Below are 21319 nucleotides of genomic sequence, written 5' to 3'. Positions count from 1 at the left end.
TTAGGAAATTTAGGCAAGTTTAATAAATTCGCACCTAACTTCTTGAATGAATAATAGAACTTTTAGAAGAAACCTGGAAGATTACAATGCACTGGGAAGGGGTATCTGGGGTGCTCAGTCAGTTAAGTGTCTGACTTGATTTCTGCTCAAGTCATGATCTCATGATTCATGAGATCGAGCCTTGTGTCAGGCTCTGTGCTGATAGCACAGAGCCCGCTTGGGATTCTCTCTCTCCCTCTCTCTCTGCCTCTTCTCTGCTCATGCTGTCTCAAAATAAATAAACCTTTTTTTTTTTTTTTTTCTTTAACGCACTGGGAAAATGTGTTTAATAGCTGATTATAAAAAGATACTGAGAGAGACTGTATAGCCTGATAGGGATACACATCCTGAAGTTGGAGATGTTTGGGATTTGGGGAACTAAACCAATCGATTAAAAAAAAAAAAAGAAAAGGAAAAAAGCCACCTGTCTTTTAAATAAACTTAAGAATAAGAAAACAAAATTATTTATATTTACTCACAAATTTACCATTTCCAGCTCTCCTCATTCCTGAGTTTCTCTGTTATTGCTTTACTTCTGCCTGTTTTATTTTTTTATATGAAAAACTGTTTATTTCACCAAAAAAAAAAAAAAAAAAGGACCAAGGCCTTTAATTTCAGTATGGAATATTTGATTATAATTTCATATTCTCTTTTGTTCATAAACTACACATGTAGTAAGTTATGGAAAAGTTAATTTTTTAAAAAGCCAGAATTTCCAGGGGTACTTGGGTGGCTCAGTCCGTTATGTGTCTGACTTAGGCTCAGGTCATGATCTCACAATTCGTAGGTTCAAGCCCCGCATTGAGCTCTGAACTGACAGCTTAGAGACTGGAGCCTGCTTCAAATTCTGTCTCCCTCTTTCTCTGCCCCTCTTCCACTCATGCTGTGTCACTCTTTCTCTCAAAAATAAACATTAAAAATTTTTTAAAAAACAAGAATTTCCATATATTTGCCATGTAGTCTTTTTCTATTATAACTTTATAAAGGTATAATTAATGTAAAACAAATTACATGTTATATAATTTTTTATAAGACCTATATATTTGGTCCTTTGGAACTTTTAGTCATACCTGCCAACCACTGGAGGGCTGGGGGACTGAAGGTTGAATCAGCTGATGGCAGTGGCTTAGTCAATCATGAATATTCAGTGAGACCTCCATAAAAATCCAAAGGACTGGTTCAGAGAGCTTGGTGAACACAAACAAAGTAACACACCTAGAATGGGCATGAAAGCTATGTGCCCTTTCTCCATACCTTGCCCCGTGTATATCTTCATCTGGCTATTGATTCAAATCCTTTATCATATCCTTTAGTTAATTGGTTAACGTAATTGTTCCCCTGAGTTTTATGAGCTGCTCTTGCATATTAAAAGAATATAAAGAGGATGTGGTTGGAACCTCCAGTCTAATAGCCCATGGGTCACAAGCATAGGTAACAAAAAGCCTAGGGCTTATGATTGGCATTTGAAGTGGAGGATAGAGGACAATCTTGAAGGACTGAGCTCTTAACCTGTAGAGTCTGATGCTGTGTCCAGGTAGATAGTGTCAGAATTGAGCTGAATTCTCAGAAACCAGTAGGTATTGTTGGTGTGTGTGTGCGTGCAGGCAAAAACCCATGCCCCAAATTCAAATTGGGTCCAGGAACCCATAAAGAGTTGGTGTCAGACACAGTTAAGTGCCTAAGTTTTGACATATATACACCTGTACAACTACCACAAGCAAGATAATGGAATATATCCATCATCCTCAAAAATTTTCTCTTGCCACTTTGTAATTCCTCCCTACCTCCCTTTCTTCCAGTCTTCTCCTGCTCCCCAGAATCAATCAATTATCAGTTTGCTAACTGTTTACATTTTTTAGGATTTCATAGGAATGGAATTATACAGTATGTATTCCTGATTTTTGTTGTTGTTTTCATCTAACTTTTTTCACTAAGCCTAATTAGTGTTCATAAGTTTCATGAGTTTTAATAAGTTTTTCACATATGCCTTTTATCAGATTGAGGAAATATCCCTTCTGTTCCTAGTTTTCTGAGACTTTTTATTAGAAATGAATCTTGGATTTTGTCAAATACTTTTCTACATCTGTGGAGGTTGGTATATATGGTTTTTCTTTTTTAAGACTGTTAATGTGAACTAAATTGGTTGATTTTATAATCTTAGCCTTAAATTCTTTGGCTAAAACCCACAGTCATGATAAATTTTTCTTTCTAAATAAATTTGCTAAAATTTTCCTAAGAATTATAGTTCTGTGTTCAAGAAAGATCTATATAGATCTTTTTAAAAATTTTTTTTCTTTTTAAATTTGAGAGAGAGAAGAGAGCATGTGCATCAACAAGGGGGAGGGGCATAGGGGCAGAAGGAGAGAGAGAATACCAAGTAGGCTCCACGCTCAGCACGGAGCCTGACACAGCGCTTGATCCCACAACCCTGGGATCATGATCTGAGCCAAAATCAAAAGCCAGACACTCAACCAACTAAGCCACCACGCAGGCTCCCCAAGAGAGATGTGTATCTCTTAACTTTTAATTTTATTGAATGTCTCTGACTGCTTTTGGTACTGTGGAAATGCTGGCTTTGTTGAATGAGTTGCAATGTGTTATCTCCTTTTTAATCATCTGGAAGAGTTTAATAATTTTTTTTTTTCACATAGGCATTATATACCATTGGGATTGAGTGTTTTCTTTGTAGGGATGTCTTTAATTGCAAATTAAATTTCTTTAATAGATATAAGTCTTTTCAGTATCAAGAAAATGATACGTTGATCTGCGTTGTTGAATTATATTCAACAATTATCAGCATAAAGTTGTTCATAAAATATCATTGGTTTCACATCTCTCATACCGATTGTATTTATTTTTCTTAAAAAATAAGATTCTGGTTACATTGAACTCTATTATTTTTCTATTTTCTATCACATTGATTTCTGCAATTTTATTTATTTCCTTTTTCTGCTTACTTTGGGTTTCATTTACTCTGCTTTTTAGCTTCACAAGGTGGAAAGTGGGGTAGTTGATTTGAGGCCTGTTTTCTAACAGTAGAGTTTACTGCTATAAATCTCTCTTAGTATTGCTTTAGCTGTATCCCCTAAATTTGGATATGTTGTGTTTCCATTTTCATTCAGCTCCAATACTTTCTAATTTCCTTTTTGACTTGTTTCCTTGACAAGAAGAAAGTATTTAGTTTACAAACATCTGAGAACTTTCTGTTATTGATTTCTAATTTAATTCCATTGTAGTCAGAGAACATACTTTGTGTAATTTGAATGCTTTCAAATTTATTGAATTGTGTTTTATGACCGACAATATGGTCTATCTTAAGAAATGTTCTATTTACTCAGGAAAAATTACATACTGTGCTTTTGTTTTTAGGTCAAAATCTGTTAGTGTTGTTCAAGTAATTTCTATCCTTACTGATTTTCTGTCTGTTTATTCTAACCAATATTGAGAGGGTTTTTGTAGAAGTACTTTTGTATTCTTGATTCAAGTCCCTTATCACATAAATGGTTTGCAATTTTTTTTCTTGCCTGTGGCTTTGTTTTCATTTTCTTAATGATACCTTATCTTTTGAAGAGCAAAAGTATTCCATTTGAATGAAGTAATTTACTCACTTTTCTTCTGTGTACATGCTTTTGATATCTGTGAACATTTTTCCTAATCCCAAATTTTTTTCTGTGTTTTATTCTAGAAATTCAATAACTTAATCTTATAAGTTAAAATATATATACAGTTAACTATTATGTATTTTTTGGATATAAGGGTATAAGTCCACTTTTTACGTATATTCATTTGTCCAAGCACCATTTGGTGAAATACTACCCTCCTCCAATTGAATTGCCTTGGAGCTTTTTTTCTTTTTTTAAGTAATTTGTACAACCAATGTGGGGCTCCAACTCATGACCCCCCCGATTAGGTTAAGAGTCCCACACTCTACTGACTAAACCAGCCAGGTACCCCTCCTTGGAGCTTTTCTTGAAAACTAAATGAACATGAATGCAAAGATTAATTTATGGATTTTTCTAATCAGTCCTTATACCCATACCATCTGTATTGATTAAAGCTTTGATACATAATTGATGTAGGACCTGTAAGTTTAAGTTGTACAATGTGATGATTTGATTCACATATATGATGTGAAGTGATTACCACAGTAAGGTTACTTAACACCTCAGTTGTCTCACGTAAGCACCTTCTTTGTGTGGTGGTGATTACATTTAAGATTTACTCTCTTAGCAACTTCCAAGTATGTAATAGATACAGCTTTGTTAACTATAGTCACAATGCTGTACATTAGATCTCTAGAACTTACTCATCTTATAACTGGAAGTTTGTACTCTTTGACCAACATATCTCCATTTCTGTCATTCCCTGGCCTCCAGCAACCACCATTCTACTCTATTTCTTTGAGTTTGGCTTATTTAGATTCCATGTATAAGTAGAACATGCTTACTTGTCTTTTTTTAGAGTACCTTTAAAAAATTAGGTTGTGTTAAATCCTCCTACTTTGTTCTTTTTCAAAATTGTTGTGACAATTATAGATTTTTGTATTTCTATGTAAATTTTAGAGTCAACATGTCAATTTTTAAAAAATTTGTATTTCTTCATTTTGAGAGAGAGAAAGAGACAGTGCAAGCAGGGGTGTGACAAAAAGAGAGCAAGAGAGAGAATCCAAGCAGCCTCTACGCTGTCAGCACAGATCCCAACACGGGGCTTGATCTCATGAACTGTGAGATCATGACCTGAGCCAAAACCAAGAGTCGGATGCTTAACCAACTGAGCCAGCTAGGTGCCCCCAGCTTGTCAATTTTTACATAAAAGCCTGCTGGAATTCTGATGGAGAATATGACTCTATAGACCAATGCAGAGAGAATTGCATTTTTCACATTTTGAATCTTCCAATCTATGAATATAAGATTGTTATCTCCACTTGTTTAGATATTCTTTAATTTCTCTTGGCTGTTTTTCATGATTTTTCAAGTACAATTGTTCTCTTAATTTCTATTCTAGATTCTTCCTTACTAATGTATAAAAAATACAGGTGATTTTTTTTTATTCCTTCAGAATTACAAGATACTTTCATTGTTCTATAGTCTTGAGATTTTGTTTGTTTTTGTAGATTATTTAGGATTTTCTACATAACATGTCATGTCATATGTGAATAAAGACCATTTTAATTCCTACTTTCTATCTAAGTCTAAACACTTTCTATTTCTGTGTCTTTAATTTTTTTTTTTTAACTTTATTGCACTGGCTATATAACTTCACTACAAAACTGGGTAAAAGTGGTAAGAGAGGACAGCTTTCCTTTTTTCCTAATCTTAAGGGGAAAACAGCCTTTAATGTCAGTAGCTATTAAGTTTTATATTGATACCCTTTAGTCAGATGAGGAAATTCCCTTATAACTTTATTTCATATGTTGTTTTTATCATGATTGACTGATTTTATTTTTTTTCTGTTTCAGTTAAGATGAAAATACAGACTTTTTCCTTTATTCTGTTAAGATAGTGCATTATATTAATTATATTAATTGATTTCCAGGTATTAGACCAATTTTGCATTCTGGTAAAAATTCTACATCATCCTGATACATAATCCTTTTACATGCTGCTGGATTCAGTTTGCTAATATTTTGTTAAGGATTTTTGTGTCTCCTCTCATAGGGGGGCATTAATCTGCTAACTGGCCTCATAGAATATCTGGGAAGTCTTCCCTTCTGCTCTGTTTTCTGAAAGAGTTTATGAAAGATTAGTATTATTTCTTTTTTATTGATTTGATAGAATTCACCAGTGAAGCCCTTTAAGCCTAGCTGGTATTTTTGGATGATGATTTTCATTTACTGATTAAATATCTTATTACACATTTTTCCTGTTTGTTTGTTTTTTTTTAACATTCATTCATTTTTGAGAGAGTGCGAGTGGGGGAGGGCAGAGAAAGAGGGAGACACAGAATCCAAAGCAGGCTCCAGGCTCTAAGCTGTCATCACAGAGCCCGATGCGGGGCTCAAACTTACAAACTATGAGATCATGACCTAAGCCAAAGTAAGAGGCTCAGCCGACTGAACCACCCAGGTGCCTCTGGTTTTTCTGTTTATTGATTCATTATAGTAATTTTTGTCTTGCAGACAATATGTCCATTTCATGTATATTGCAGATTTGATGGCATAGTGTGGCTTTTGATAGATATTTCCTTGGAATCCTTTTTATTTCTGTAGGATTGGCAGTGATGCCTATTTGATTTTTGTTTGTTTTTGTATCTTCTTTCCTTTTTGTCTTAGTCTAGCTAAAGGTTTATCCATTTTACTGATCTTTTCAAAGATTGAACTTTTGGTTTCATTGACATTATTTATGTATTTTTTATTTCACTGATTTTTGCTTTATTCCTTATTTCCTTTCTGTCTGATTGCTTTCATTTTGATTTATTCATCTCTTTCTAGTTTCTTAAGGTAGAAACTGAGGTTACTGATCTTATATCCCTCTTCCTTTCTTATCTAGCCTTTTAAGCTATAAATTTCCACAAAGCACTGCTTTAGTGACATAACAGGATTTTTGATAATGATATATTTTAATTTTTATTCCATACAAATCATTTCCTTATTTCTGTATTGAGATTTCTTCTTTGACTCATGGGTTATTAAGTCTTTTGTTTAATTTTTAAATATTTGGAGATCTTCCATTAATTTCTATTATTAATTTCTAATTTAACTTTGTTGTGGTTATTAAACATACTCTAAGGGATTTCAATCATTTTACATTTAATGGGACTTGTTTTTTCCCTGTCCTTTTGAATTATTGAAAAAAAAAATAGTTCCATGCCAAAATGCCATAGGTTTCTGCTGTTTTAACCCAAAGGTTGACAACTTTTTTGAATAAATGCTTCTCAGTTCTTTTGGTTGATTTCCAGGAAGCTGAAATGATTGTTTTTGTCTTCATAGTTGTTTTTTGGGAGAAAACATTTCCCAACCACTTCACTCTCCTATTGCCTCACATTCATTTTTAAAAGATATTCTCTCTTGTTATGGAATTCTAGGTTGACATTTTGGGATTTTTTTAGCACTTGAAAGGAATTGATCCACTCTCTTTGGTTTCCCTTGTTTCCAATTAGAAAGAAATCTGTCATTCTTTTCTTACATATTTTATAGTTTATTTTTTTGCTGTGTTTGCGTTTAAAAGTTTTATCGCTACAACTAGTAGAGATAACCAATGCTGTTAACCTATTCTGTTACACTGTTCTTTGCTGCCATTTTCTTAATGTTTCTTTCATCTCTTCCATGCTCTCCTCAAACATAATACTTGTTATAACAACTGTTTGAATGTTTTTATAAATATTCATCTACTTTTTTCTTAGACATGATTATGTGTAATCCTTATTTTTAAGGTTTGTTATATGGACCAGAGCAGTATTTTGTCTAAGACTAATTTCCTCCCAATACTAAGATAATAGCATTTTCTGAACTGAACTCTACTCTGAACTCTAGCCCTGTGAATTACAAGGTTTTTCTGCTCTGGCTCATTGGGACACAAAATACTCCCAGCTCTGCATGTGCTATCTCCTCTCCCCATTCTTTCTCCAGCTTTAGGTGGTTCGTTCGTGTGTGTGTGTGTGTGCTTTTTAGTATTCAGCTGATGAGGTGATACAGTCTTTGTGCAGATCTTCAGAGGTTACTGTCTATGTACATCTCTCCCCTCTGATACTATGCCTTGTAAAAATCTAGCCACTTTGTACTCTAGAGTCCCAACTCTTTCTCCTCAACTCAGGGATATACCCAGGCTCTGTCTTGGTTCCTCTGCCAATGCTGCTACCTGGCAGGCACCAATCTGGTGCATTCTGAATTACCTTATTGTATTTGTTACCCTTTCTCAAAGATTACTGTCCTGCTCTGCCTAATAGCCAACATCTAAAAGTCATTATTTTATATATCTTACTCAGGTTTTTAGTTTTTTCAAGTGGGTATATAAATCCTGTCCATCGTGACTCAGCCATGCAATCTTAGTACGGAATCCATATTATTTTTCATTATTTTACCTTAGTCTTCAATGCTAACATTACGTAATTTTTATTTTAGAGTTTCACCCTTATTGAATCTTGCCAAAGTTTCAACCAATCATTCTCATAAAAACAACAATTCTTTAATTTTCTGTTACCTTATTGATTTTTATTTAATGAGGCCTTAAATAAACTAGTATTCATCTGTCACAGCTTACTTTTGATACATTAAAATTTTAGCTGTGTGAACCAGAATTACAAACAGTTGAGAATGTGACCTGCCTTCCAAAGTTATCAGTTAGAGGTACCAATCATTGATTTTTCCAGAAGTATTACTTACTCTGTAAAGGGGTGATGTTACTGCATGTACGTACTAGAAATAGAAGGTGCTGTGCGGTGATGGCACTTTAATGCCTTGAGTCTCACATGCTACTTTAATGTCAGACAAATATTGAATATTGGAGTGGTTCAGTCAGTTAAATGTCTGACTTTGGCTCAGGTCATGATCTCGCAGTCTGTGAGTTCGAGTCTCGCATCAGGCTCTGTGCTGACAGCTCAGAGCCTGGGGCCTGCTTCAGATCTGTGTCTCCCTCTCTCTCTCTGCCCCTCCCCTGCTCACACGCTCTGTCTCTGTCTCTCAAATAAATGTTAAAAAAATTATAAAATAAAAATATTGAATATTAATCTATATGCTGGTAGATCTAACTACTAATTTATAGGAGATAATGGAAAATAGAAGAGGCTTTTGTATGACTCCGTCTTCATGGTATCATTTTAGCCCAGAATGTAATGAATTATACAGACCAAATTGACCCATTTCCTTCAACAAATAAATGGCATATAATAAGAACAAGTAGGTATAAAAACACAATATAAAATATTGGATATGAAAAATATATTTGTGATATAGATAGATATTTAGTGAACAAAATACACTCTAGACTGTTGAAGGGACAATTAGTGAATTAGAATATAATACTGAGGATTTAACCCCAGCAAAGTAGATATGGAATAACATTTCTAATACATGCGGGATTGTTTGAGAGGCTTCATAAGTCCTTTATATAGGATTCCAAAAGAAGAGAAAGATATTGGAAAGAAGTAGTATTAATGAGAAAGCTGAAATTTTATAAAATCGGTTAAAATAGAATTGTCAGATTGGAAAGACTTAATGAGTATTGAGTAGGTTAAGAAAATATTTCACTTTTAATCATGCCATAGTAAAAGTGCGTAACATGAAACATTATGAGAAAATCTTAAAAGCAACCAAAAAAAAGACTGTTATTTCAGTGGTGGAACACACCGTAAGAACAAACAATGGAAGAGGAGGTAACAGAGGAAAGATTGCAATAATTTGAGAGGACAAAAAATGGATGTCTTTTGTTCTCTTTTACTTTTTTATACTATAGTGAAACATTTTGTAATAATGTTTTCAGAGTTATTCTTATACAATACTGTGTTATGATTTATTCTGAGCAAATTGCCATCTTTTAAAAATTTTAGTCATCTTCCTAATATTTTTTTAAATTTCTTTCTAACATTTTTTTTTGAGAGGGAGAGAGACAGAGCACGAGTGGGGGAGAGGCAGAGAGAGGGGAGATGCACATTGAAAGCTGGCTCCAGGCTTTAAGCTGTCAGCACAGGGCCCCATGCAGGACTCAGACCCATGAACCGCAAGATCATGACCTGAGCTGAAGTCCGATGCTTAACCAACTGAGCCACCCATGACCCCTAATATTTTTCATTTTTTACTTAACCTGTGTGTCAGGTTGATAGTTCAAATGTGAATATAAATTAAAGATAATGTTCTTTAAAAGTTAATGTATTCTTCACATTCAACTTTTAATCTTGTGCCTTAAACTTTTGTTAATAGTAAAATAGTAATGCAGGATAGCAGATAGCCATGTCACCTGCTCTGTATGAAACTCTCAGTGATGTAGTGCCTTTCATTTTGTCACTATTTTCACTAAAGGATAATGGAATAAAAATGAGGTGAAAAATATTTGCAATTTATTAAACTATTGTATTTCTTTTTTTTTTTTTTTTTTTAATTTTTTTTTTTTTTCAACGTTTATTTATTTTTGGGACAGAGAGAGACAGAGCATGAACGGGGGGAGGGGCAGAGAGAGAGGGAGACACAGAATCGGGAAACAGGCTCCAGGCTCTGAGCCATCAGGCCAGAGCCCGACGCGGGGCTCGAACTCGCGGACCGCGAGATCGTGACCTGGCTGAAGTCGGACGTTTAACCGACTGCGCCACCCAGGCGCCCCAAAACTATTGTATTTCTAATGCATTTTAATCATCCTGGATAATCCAGGTTGATCGTTATTTGATTATCCTGAAATAATTAAATGAAAAATCTGGATTTAACTAACAGAAAGGAGAATTGCAGCTCTTCAGGTCTGCTTTTAAACATTACTGCTTCACAGAATCCTTCCTTGACCCCATCTTCACCCCTCTAACATTTTTCTATGCCTCTGTGTTCCCTGTACTGCCCTTTACTAACATTTATCATTTGCTTAGATAATTTATTTTAAGCATCTTTCTGTAAGTTAAGGTCTTTATCAAGTTCTTGTTCTCAGTCTAATAAAGGATACAATATGACTTTTCAGTAATTCTTTAGCTGTTCCTTTCGCTTTTGGGCTATTTTTTTTTTTAATTCTTTAAGTTCTAGTTTAGAAAATGTAATTTTTTTAGCCAAATATTAGTGACAAAATTGGTTGAGACATGAATTCATTTTGTGCTACAATTTAGATAGCAGCCTTCTTGGCACTTGTAATTATTTCTCATTCTAGAGCTGTCGTGAGATTCCTTGTACATGAGAGATAATTGTAAGTGTCAGAATGCCCATATTAGCCAAGAGTTATTCTCCAAAATTTGTATTGCAGTCATTTTAATTTAGTCTACTTCCTTACTGGGAAAGCATCTGTAAGAGTAGTACAAGAAACATTTCATTAAAATACACTGGAGTTAAAATTTATTTTGTTGTAAGCAGAAAATAATTTGAATTCCATCTGCCAAGAAAGCAATTCAAAATGAAAACTTTAAAGTCTATATAATAAAGAGCCACATCTTGGGGCGCCTGGGTGGCGCAGTCGGTTAAGCGTCCGACTTCAGCCAGGTCACGATCTCGCGGTCTGTGAGTTCGAGCCCCGCGTCAGGCTCTGGGCTGATGGCTCAGAGCCTGGAGCCTGTTCCCGATTCTGTGTCTCCCTCTCTCTCTGCCCCTCCCCCGTTCATGCTCTGTCTCTCTCTGTCCCAAAAATAAAATAAATAAATGTTGAAAAATAAATAAATAAATAAATAAATAAATAAAGAGCCACATCTCCCATAAACGCACACTAACTGTGAAGGTCAGTCAATTAGATACGTTTTTCATAGAAATGAACATAATTTTTTTGTGCTGTGACATAGAGTTACAACAAATGATTGATCACCACAGAATTATTATTTTCTAGGTTTTTTTTTTCTTTTTGAGTTCAAAAGTAAAGTGAACCTGACTTCAGTTTTAGTTGTTCATTTCAAGGCTGCAATACCACAATTATGAAAATTAGTTAATCTTATGATTGCCTTTACACCTTCCCCTGTTGTACTAACTTTTTTACCCCCTTTAATCTTTGCTTTGGAAATTCCCAAATATCACGTAAACATTACTATTTTTTTTTTAAATTTTTTTAATGTTTATTTTTGAGAGGGAGACAGAGCACAAATGGGGAAAGGGAGACACAGAATCTGAAGCAGGCTCCAGGCTCTGAGCTGTCAGCACAAAGCCCAGTGTGGGCCTGGAGCTCATGAGCCATGAAATCATGACCTGAGCTGAAGTCAGATGCCTGACCAACTAAGGCAGCTGGGCACCCCTAAACATTACTTTTCCAAATGGACTCAGGGTGTTGGAAATAGATATTAAGGTGTTAAAAAGAAATTTAATATGAAAATCAAGTGTTAGTGGAATATTTCAAAAACATACTGCATTTTTATTGTACACTTTGCTCAAAATGTTCATAGAGGGCAAGAAAGCTATATCTGGTAATAAGAGGATATGACAGAACTAACATCACAGGAGCTTGAAAGAACAATCAGTGTTGTTATTTAGAGTAAAATGAAGGCATTGTAAGCATAGAGATGACCACAGACATGTAGATACTGATGCACTTAAGCTATTTGGACTAAGGAAGAACTCACTCACGGACCAGACTAGAAGATTGGTTATTGGTATGGGTCTTCGATAATAGTAGAAGGTAATGATATATTTTGTCATGTAACAAACCACTCCATGTGGTTGATTCTAATATGGCTTACTTAGGTGGCTGGTGGCAGAAAGACCCCAGTTACTCACCATGTGGAGTTCTCTGTAGGGCAACTAGAATGTCCTCAGGACATGACTCAGAGAGAGTGATCCAAGAAAGTGAAGTCACAAAGCAGAAGTCACGATCTCTTTTATGACCTAACCTCGAGTCAAAATCCATCATTTCTACCACACTGTATTTGTTAGAAACAAATTACTAAGTATACCCACGTTTAAAAAAATAAGAATGTATCTCTACGAAAAACAATTAACAAGGAATTTGTGGACATATTTTAAAACTACCACAAAGGAGTTCTAATTTTATGTATAATCTGTGATTACATAATATAATTACCTATAGAGAATGATTAGTCTAACAGGATGGTATCAGCAGGCAAAGTGGATTGGAATTTCAAAACCTGAACAGGAAACAAATTGCCTCGGGACTTTTAATAGTAGCAGAATGTGCTGTCTGACCACACATAGTCAAATTGTAAGTCTAGAAAGGATATTAAGAAAATTTTTTTTAATGTTTATTCATTTTTGAGAGACAGAGACAGCGCACGAGCAGGGTAGGAGCAGAGAGAGAGAGCACACGGAATCTGAAGCAGGCTCCTGGCTCTGAGCTATCAGCGCAGAGCCCGACACGCGCTCAGACTCGCAAACCATGAGATCATGACCTGAGCCGAAGTCAGATGCGTAACCAACTGAGCCACCCAGGAGCCCTGGATATTAAAAATTCTTTAGTTAAGGGGGGAGGGGTCAGACTGGCATCTGAAATAGACAAGGATTGGGATTCCAAGAAGACGAGTTGTATCAAAATGTTGGCAGTGCATGCAGAGAGGATCTATTTCCAAGAACATAAGCTTTTAGGAGAATGGTAAGACTAATAATCATTAGAAATTAGACTTAGACAGAAAGATGGTTATAAAAAGATTTTGAACAAGATTTCTCTCCTGAAAGCTATAAGCCTTTGTCATTTCTAGATCTTCATACCAATACACTCATGATGTTAATACCAATAGTAATGGTATTCGTATTGGTAATACCAGTGGCAATGAATGGAAGAATGTTTGAACTGTGTATATGTGCAGTTACCATACTTAGTAGTCTTTGTAGGTTTTGTTTTTTCTTTTTAGTTTATTTATTTTGAGAGGGAGAGGGAGGGGCATAGAGCCGGAGAGAGAGAATACCAGGCAGGCTCCACATAGCTCTGTGCAGAGCCATACTTAGGGAGTGTGAAGCACTGACAATGAGACCATGACCTGGACTGATATCTAGAGTTGGACTATTAAGGGGCGCCTGGGTGGCTTGGTCAGTTGAACATCAGACTTTGGCTCAGGTCACGATCTCCCAGTTCATGAGTTTGGGCCCTTCATTGTGCTCTGTGATGACAGCTCAGAGCCTGGAGCCTGCTTCAGATTCTGTTTCCCTCTCTCTGCCTGCTTGCTCGCTCGCTGTCTCTCAAAAATGAATAAATGTTAAAAAAAATTTTAAGAAAAAAAGAAGAGTTGGACTATCAAAAGTCTGATGCTCAACCAACTGAGCTACCCAGGAGCCCACAGTCTTTGTAATTTTTCATCAACGTACTATACCCATTCATTTTGTCTTCAGGCTGCTTTCATAGTATTGTGTAATAAACAAACAAACAAAAACTTAGCCTGTTTTTTAACTTTCTGGATTTTGGGTGGTTTTTTGTTTTGTTTTGTTTTTGGTTTTTTTTTTTGTTTGTTTTTTAGGATTGATTTTTACAAGGGTAATACAGTAGAGAATAAGTGTAACATACCTTTGGGAGAGTAAAGTGATAAGATTTGGGTGTTTTGTGATTGTTTTAATTATGCTGTTACTGTTTTCATTTGGTCAACCCAGTGGAAGACAAAATACGTGAAATTGTAGTTCACAGAGATGGAAATATATATTAAATAGTAGAATAATACCAAGTTGGGTAAGGATATGAAATGCTAATTTATGGAAAAGATTGTTAATATCTAATAATGCAGAAGATGTATATTACTCCTTTTCCAGAAATTTCACTTCTAGGTATAAAAAGTGTGTTACAGACTCAGTTGACCATATCCTAACATCAGATACACAATAGTTCAAAAAAAATATTCACTTGGCTTACCTCATGTGACACTTTTTCATATTTTCTATCCTAAATCCTTTGTTTTTCACTAAATAAATGTATTTCATAATGTGCTGATAGGTAGTCATATACTGTTTGAAAACACTACCCTACGTAAACTTTCAGATGTGTGCACAAGAAGGCATATACAAGAATGTTTATGACATTCATTGTTAATAAAAGCAAAAACTTGGAAACAGCCTAAATGTCTGCCAATGAGAAAATGTATAAATAATTTATAATAATTTCTCTATATGCAGAAAGGAGAACTGAACATCATTTTTGGAGAGGATACCTACAAGATACTATTTATGTAAAGCTTTAAAATCTGTAAAGCTATATATATGAACTTAAAGCATAAAGATACAGAAGGGAGCATTTATGGAAGGTTTAGTAGGTTCCAGGTGTGTTCATTCTCACAGTAACTCTGAGCCCTAAGCTAGGTACAGTTATTATAACTATTTTACAATTGAGAAAATCTAAGAGGGAAGTAACTTGCCGAAAGCTACATAGCTAGTAAATAGTGGAGTTAGGATTTGAACTTAGTATGTCATGCTCCAGAGTCTGTACCATTAGCCTATGCAATAGGATCTTTCTGTAAGAAAAAGGCATTAAAAATATGTAGGAAAACTAAAGATTGTAATTTAGTAGAATGGCTTTGAAAGAGAAAATATCAGGGCTCCTGGGTGCCTTAGTCGGTGTTGAGTGTCCGACTTTGGCTGAGGTCATGATCTTGCAGTTTGGGAATTCGAGCCCTGCATCAGGCTCTGTGCTAACAGCTCAGAGCCTGGAGCCTGCTTCAGATTCTGCGTCTCCTCCTCTCTCTGTCCCTCACAGGCTCATGCTCTGTCTCTCAATAATAAATAAACATTAAAAAATTTTTAAAAAGAAAGAAAATTTCTCACATTTTTATTCTTGAACAAGGGGACTTAGAAGGAATTGAGATTTATTAAAACAGAGAATCAAATACCAGAATTCTGTATTCTGAATTCTCTTTTGTCATAAAAGAGAAACTAAGAAAAGCTCCCGAATTAACAGTAAAATTCTAGCTGAATTATTGCCAGATTAGCAATTAATTAACAGACGATTGATTGTCTTTTTTAAATTGGAGAATTAAAATTACCTAAAATTTTAACTTACCTATATATGGTAAATCAGAAACCTCGAAGATTGAGCTACAAAAGAAAGTTAAGATTTATCTTATGATCTTTAATATGATTTTTTAAAGCTATAACTAATAACCTGTTAAAAGATAAAGTAAAAATATTAAAATTGTATTTGTTCGTGGTTCACAAATCTTACAGTATGAAAATCATCCCAGGAGTGTTATATTAGATGCTTAAAGTGAGATGAAAAGCCATCTGGGCATGGTGCCAGAAACCTGACTTGGTACACTTCACAGTGTAGTCACCAGGATTGTTCCCATTTTGACTGTGAATTATTAGGGCAGTTACTTCAAGGTTTTGGTTTTTAAACTGTTGTACATTTTCAAATAATATATGCTTCCATCATTTTCCCTTAAAGATACTAGTTTGTGTTTTGGTCATGTTTATTTTCTCTTAATTCAGTAGATGTGTGCTAGCTTAAAAGATTCATAATTATTTAGGGAAACAATTTTTGAGTTCCATATTATTCTGTGTTTAGATGATGGTATGCTGGTTTCCTCAGACTTAACATGTTTCTTGACTCCATAATAGTTGTGAGGCTTTCAGAAAGCTCCCAGGTTTCCTAGTCCAATGAAAGTAAAATCAAAATTAGATGATTTCCAGAAGCATATTTTTTTTCAGTTTGGTACTGGTAATTTTTATTTTATAGAAGACATCTAAAAAACAGAATATACTAAAACTGGAGGATTTTTTAGAGTGCAGATATAAATACAGTATTAGGGAAAATGTTAATATTTACTTGCTATAAATGAGTATGAAGTACATTCTAGCTTTGGATGTTAATCTGAGGTTTGTCTGGTTTTCTTCTCTAGTGATGCTATTGCTGAGATTAGAGCCATTTGTATTGAAGAAATTGGAGTATGGATGAAAATGTATAGTGATGCCTTCCTAAATGACAGTTACCTAAAATATGTTGGCTGGACTCTTCATGATAGGGTAAGTTACTGTTTCAGACTTTGATAGAAGATATGCTTGTCTCAATACTAGAATGCTAGGAATTATGATGGCATTAGTTGAGTTTTTGTTTTTAAGAGTTGTAATAATATGAAAATTTAAGATGATACACCTAAATAAATTGTTCATTTGATGGCCATGACAAAACTTGAGACATTGGCCTGTGTGGAAATTCTGTCTTAACTTACTGTAATACCATCTTAAACCAAGTTGACAACCTAGTACATCTAAGGTTTTAAGAGAATATACCATCCCAAGAAGCTAATTATCTTTTTCTAGCTTGGAATCAAAAGAGATTCCTTGTTTCTCTTAATATACAACAACAACAACAAAACCTTCTTGTTTTGAATTTGTTAAAGCCATATGACAGTAGAGTATTTTGTAAGAGTTGAGTAGATTTGTTGGATTTTAGAATATTTGATCTAAAAATCCATTTTTATTTCTGTGCTCCTAGAAAAGGCGCTCATTTTGAAAGGAATCCCACATTATCAAATGCTGAATAAGTAATCCTCAAAATAACCAAGGGGAGGAGTGACAAATTATTGGAATTTTTATATTGAATGACCTGATATTCTATAACTTAAATTGCCAGATATTCACGAATAGAGAAACCTTACAATTTATCTTAAATTTTTAAATGCAATTATATTATTAGACTTTTAAGACAATTTTGGTAATACTCTAAGACTTATTTTTTATGTATTACCATTATCAGCCTGTAGGGCATTTACTTTTTAAATAAAAGCATGAGGGGCGCCTGGGTGGCGCAGTCGGTTAAGTGTCCGACTTCAGCCAGGTCACGATCTCGCGGTCCGTGAGTTCGAGCCCCGCGTCAGGCTCTGGGCTGATGGCTCAGAGCCTGGAGCCTGGAGCCTGTTTCCGATTCTGTGTCTCCCTCTCTCTCTGCCCCTCCCCCATTCATGCTCTGTCTCTCTCTGTCCCAAAAATAAATAAACGTTGAAAAAAAAAATTTAAAAAAAAATAAAAGCATGCTAAATATTACCAAAGATAATTTGAAAACCATAAAATTTCATATATTATAATAAAACAGCCCAGAGGATTTTACAGGCCACTTTTGCTATAAGAAATAGTTCAGAGTATAGGGAGATCATCACCCGTTGGTTGTTCAACCCCACAATTACTAATGTTTAATTGATGATTATAAGGGGTTCTTATCCCCTACCTTATTTGAAGGAATATCCAGTTAGTACACAGTGAATTTTTTCCTGAATATTTATCTTTGCTGCAATTCAGAATCCTTTTCTCTACACTAATAAATCCCAAGCTTGATCCTATGTTTTCTTTCTTCTAATCCTCGTGTGGAATTCAGGACTTTCACAGCTAAGCCTCATCTCAGGTTTATCCAATTAAATTTTATGCATTTTGAGAGAAAGAATTATACAGTGTGTCCTCACAAGCATACACGCATGGCTAAATCCAACAAGACAAACTTTTTAGTAGGAATAAATTTAAAGTCTTGTATTTTTATTCCTCACCACTACCATACCAGTTTTCCTTCTTTTCCTCCCTCCTCCTATCTCCCTAATAGAGTATCCTACTAAATTTAAGTAACAGTAAAATTGCCAGTTTTAACAGAATTTATGTAAGGCTGCAAATTCTGGGGAAGACATATTTGTTGGGACTTACCAAATACAAACCACCATTACTTTAAAATAAATCCCAAAACCATGTTTATAGAAGTTTTCTGTCCAGATAAAGGAAGAGGGAGGGAGGTTTTGTACATTGTTGATAAAAGGATATGAGAATACTATTTTCAGTAGAACATTTTTATAAACCTCTTTTACAATTACTTTGTTTAGAAAAGAGTGTCAGTAGTAAGTTATCCCTTCTAAGCTTTCCTTTTTGTCACTCTAATATCACTGAAATGTTGCACTTTTTTCCATATGAGGACTGTAGTCATTTGCTTTCTCTCCTTGTTAAAAAAATTTGTTTTAATGTGTTTATTTGTTTTGAGAGAGCTCGCGTGCACAAGCAGGGGAGGGGCAGAGAGAGAGGAAGAGAGCGAAAACCCCAAGTAGGCTTCACACTGTCAGCACAGAATCTGACACAGGGCTGTCACTCACGAACTGCAAGATCATGACCTGAACCGAAATCAAGAGTCCAACACTTAGCCAACTGAGTCACCCAGGCGCCCTTCTTTATCTCCTTTTAATCATCTGTTTGAAAGTGCTTATTCTATAGGCTGTGGCCTCTGCCTTCCAACCTGTCCTGTGCCTTTTCAAATGAGCTGATAAAATTCCTGTCTTTTTTTAAGATTACATTTTAATTATAAATTGCATTTTTTGTTTTATTGAGATATAATTGACATAACATTGTATTAGTTTAAGGTGTACAACATAAAGATTTGATATTCCTATGTCTTGATTTCAGAATATCAGTCCACATTCCTCAATAAGACAAACTTTTTTCTTAATATTGCAAGTTCATTTAAATTTTGTTGTATAAGTTTTGGTCAATAGAAAGACAAGCAGTCTCTAACTAAAGGAGTTATTTATTAGAGATTCAGTTCGTCTTTCTATTGACCAAAACTTATTTCTAATTTCTCTACTCGGTTTTTTTAGTTCTTTCATTGATGATGACACAAAATAGGTCTAATTTAAATTCAGCTGTGGTAATCTCTGTGTTCTAGACTAAATAACCTAGTCTCTTTACATTTATGTTCATGACACTAGATTACCTTTCACTTTCCTTTACGGTTTGTCAGTATTGCTCTTTATTGTTTTTGCTTTTAGCGCTCTGTAAAATTCTTCTTTCTTGCCTATGCTTGATACCTCATATCAGAATCTCTGTAGTGCCTGGGTGGAACCTATTTTCTGTTGTTCCACCCCATTTCTTCTTCTCTGTGTTGACTCATCCCATATCCTCTTTAAGTTCATCTAAAGCCTTTTTAGCTCTTTATATGTCAAGCAAAATGATACTTGACGCCTATCACCAGGGTAGAAGTTCAAACACTTATGCCCACTGCATCTTGAAACCAGGTTTGCCAAGGAAAAGACAACACAGTCAAGCACTGGATGGAGCAATGTTTTACTCACATAAGAGGGGACAGAACAATATCGACTTCACTAGTGGGCCTTGGTCCTCCATGGCCAGCAGGTTCCAACCAGCAAATCAGCATGGGGCAGTTGCCCTGCATGTACCTCTCTTATGCCACAAAACTAAGGACCCTGTCCTCTCCCCTGAAGAGATAGTTTTAGTAGTGAGTTTGGCCAGGTGCCTTGTGACTCACATGGTTAAGAAGACCATGGGGACCTACAATGAGTCTGAAATAGGAACGATATTTCCACAAAAGGCAGTTATCCCAGCACAGGTTGCAAAGACTCATCCCTTGATAAGGAATTGTTCCAGACCCACGGCCCATTCTTATGCAGCCAAGTAGGGGTCAAAAGAATGCATGCAGAAGACTACCTTTCCCAGCAGTCCACACCTCACCCCTGCTTGGTCATCAAAGTGGCAGATAAAGCAAATCATATCCTGTAGGACCATTGCCCGCTCCAAACCCGAAGACAGAATTAGGTCCGATAGGGTCCTTGAACAACCTATATGGATGTGGATTGCTCATACAGCTTCCCTGTCATTTGGAGATGGCACTTACCAGGGTGCTTAAGAGAGCCAGACCCAGGAGAATGATCAGGCTTCCCTGGAGGATGGTGCTCAACTAGAAACCCCAAGTGCCTAGATTAAGCCAACTAAAGAGGTTAAAAACTAAGTCTGAGGGCCTGTGAATATACAGCTAATAACCATCCCATCTGAATGTGGATATTCACCAGCTCAGTTTTTAACTTGAATTATTGACATATGTACACACATGCCACACTTTTCTACACCAGATGATCGAGGGCTGTCACCACACTGGCTAGTGAGTTCATTGAGTCTTGTTGATCTTGAATGGCTTACACAGTAGCATTAACTATTTTTGCCATGGTTAAGGACAGGTTGTATACCATTTTTTCTAGGGCTACATACCTATACCCAATATTAGAATTTGGATAATTGAATGAAACCGGTGGTTAATTTGTCTTCCCAGGAGGGAACTGTGCACCACTCTGTGGTGTGTCAGCAAAGCATGTCCTTTCCAGCCCTCTCTGCAGGTCCTGACATGGACAGTGAGGCAATAAAATCTTTTCCTTGGAGGCATACATTCTGTTGTCCATTGGAGTCCACAGAGAAATACGTAATACAACAGTGTGGGTGACATCCACCAGGGATTTGTTCTCAAAATGCTGACTCATCTCAGCCTGCTTTTGCCATGTGGTTACCAAGAAAGAAAAGTTACATATTGGGTGTCCACATCCAGAATTTCAATAAAGATTAGTAATAACCATTCTAGTACAGGGGTCTTTTTTCTGTCACATCATAGATGATATTAAAGCAGGAGACTCCAGGGGCGCCTGGGTGGCTCAGTCTGTTAAGCGTCCGACTTCAGCCCAGGTCACTATCTTGCGGTCCGTGAGTTCGAGCCCCGCGTCTGGACTGATGGCTCAGAGCCTGGAGCCTGCTTCCAATTCTGTGTGTCCCTCTCTCTCTGCCCCTCCCCCGTTCATGCTCTGTCTCTCTCTGTCTCAAAAATAAATAAACGTTAAAAAAAATTAAAAACAAAAATAAAAAAAATAAAGCAGGAGACTCCAGAGTATGCTTGCATCTGGACTGTATTGAAGGACTCACCCAGTGATTTGACCCATTGAGAACTAAGGAAGGTCTGAATAGTTGTAATTGGTCAGGACATTATAGTGGGAATGCAGGGCAAGA

General features: G+C 35.7%; 1 protein-coding gene across 3 annotated transcripts in view; it reads left to right on the top strand.

Annotated features, from left to right (window-relative positions):
- STAG1 (STAG1 cohesin complex component) overlaps positions 1-21319 on the top strand; it is a 410134-nt gene that overhangs the window by 267371 nt on the left and 121444 nt on the right. For all 3 annotated transcript variants that reach the window (XM_040480255.1, XM_040480256.1, XM_040480257.1), the window contains one exon: positions 16408-16531. In XM_040480255.1, the coding sequence (XP_040336189.1) occupies positions 16408-16531 (124 nt within the window). The remainder of the gene's footprint in view (positions 1-16407; positions 16532-21319) is intronic.

This window comes from Herpailurus yagouaroundi, unplaced genomic scaffold, assembly GCF_014898765.1.
Source record: "Herpailurus yagouaroundi ecotype Mexico unplaced genomic scaffold, PumYag 159, whole genome shotgun sequence".
Taxonomy (NCBI): Eukaryota; Metazoa; Chordata; class Mammalia; order Carnivora; family Felidae; genus Herpailurus; species Herpailurus yagouaroundi.
Note: the sequence above shows the minus strand (reverse complement) of the source record. Positions and strands in the feature narration are given on the sequence as shown.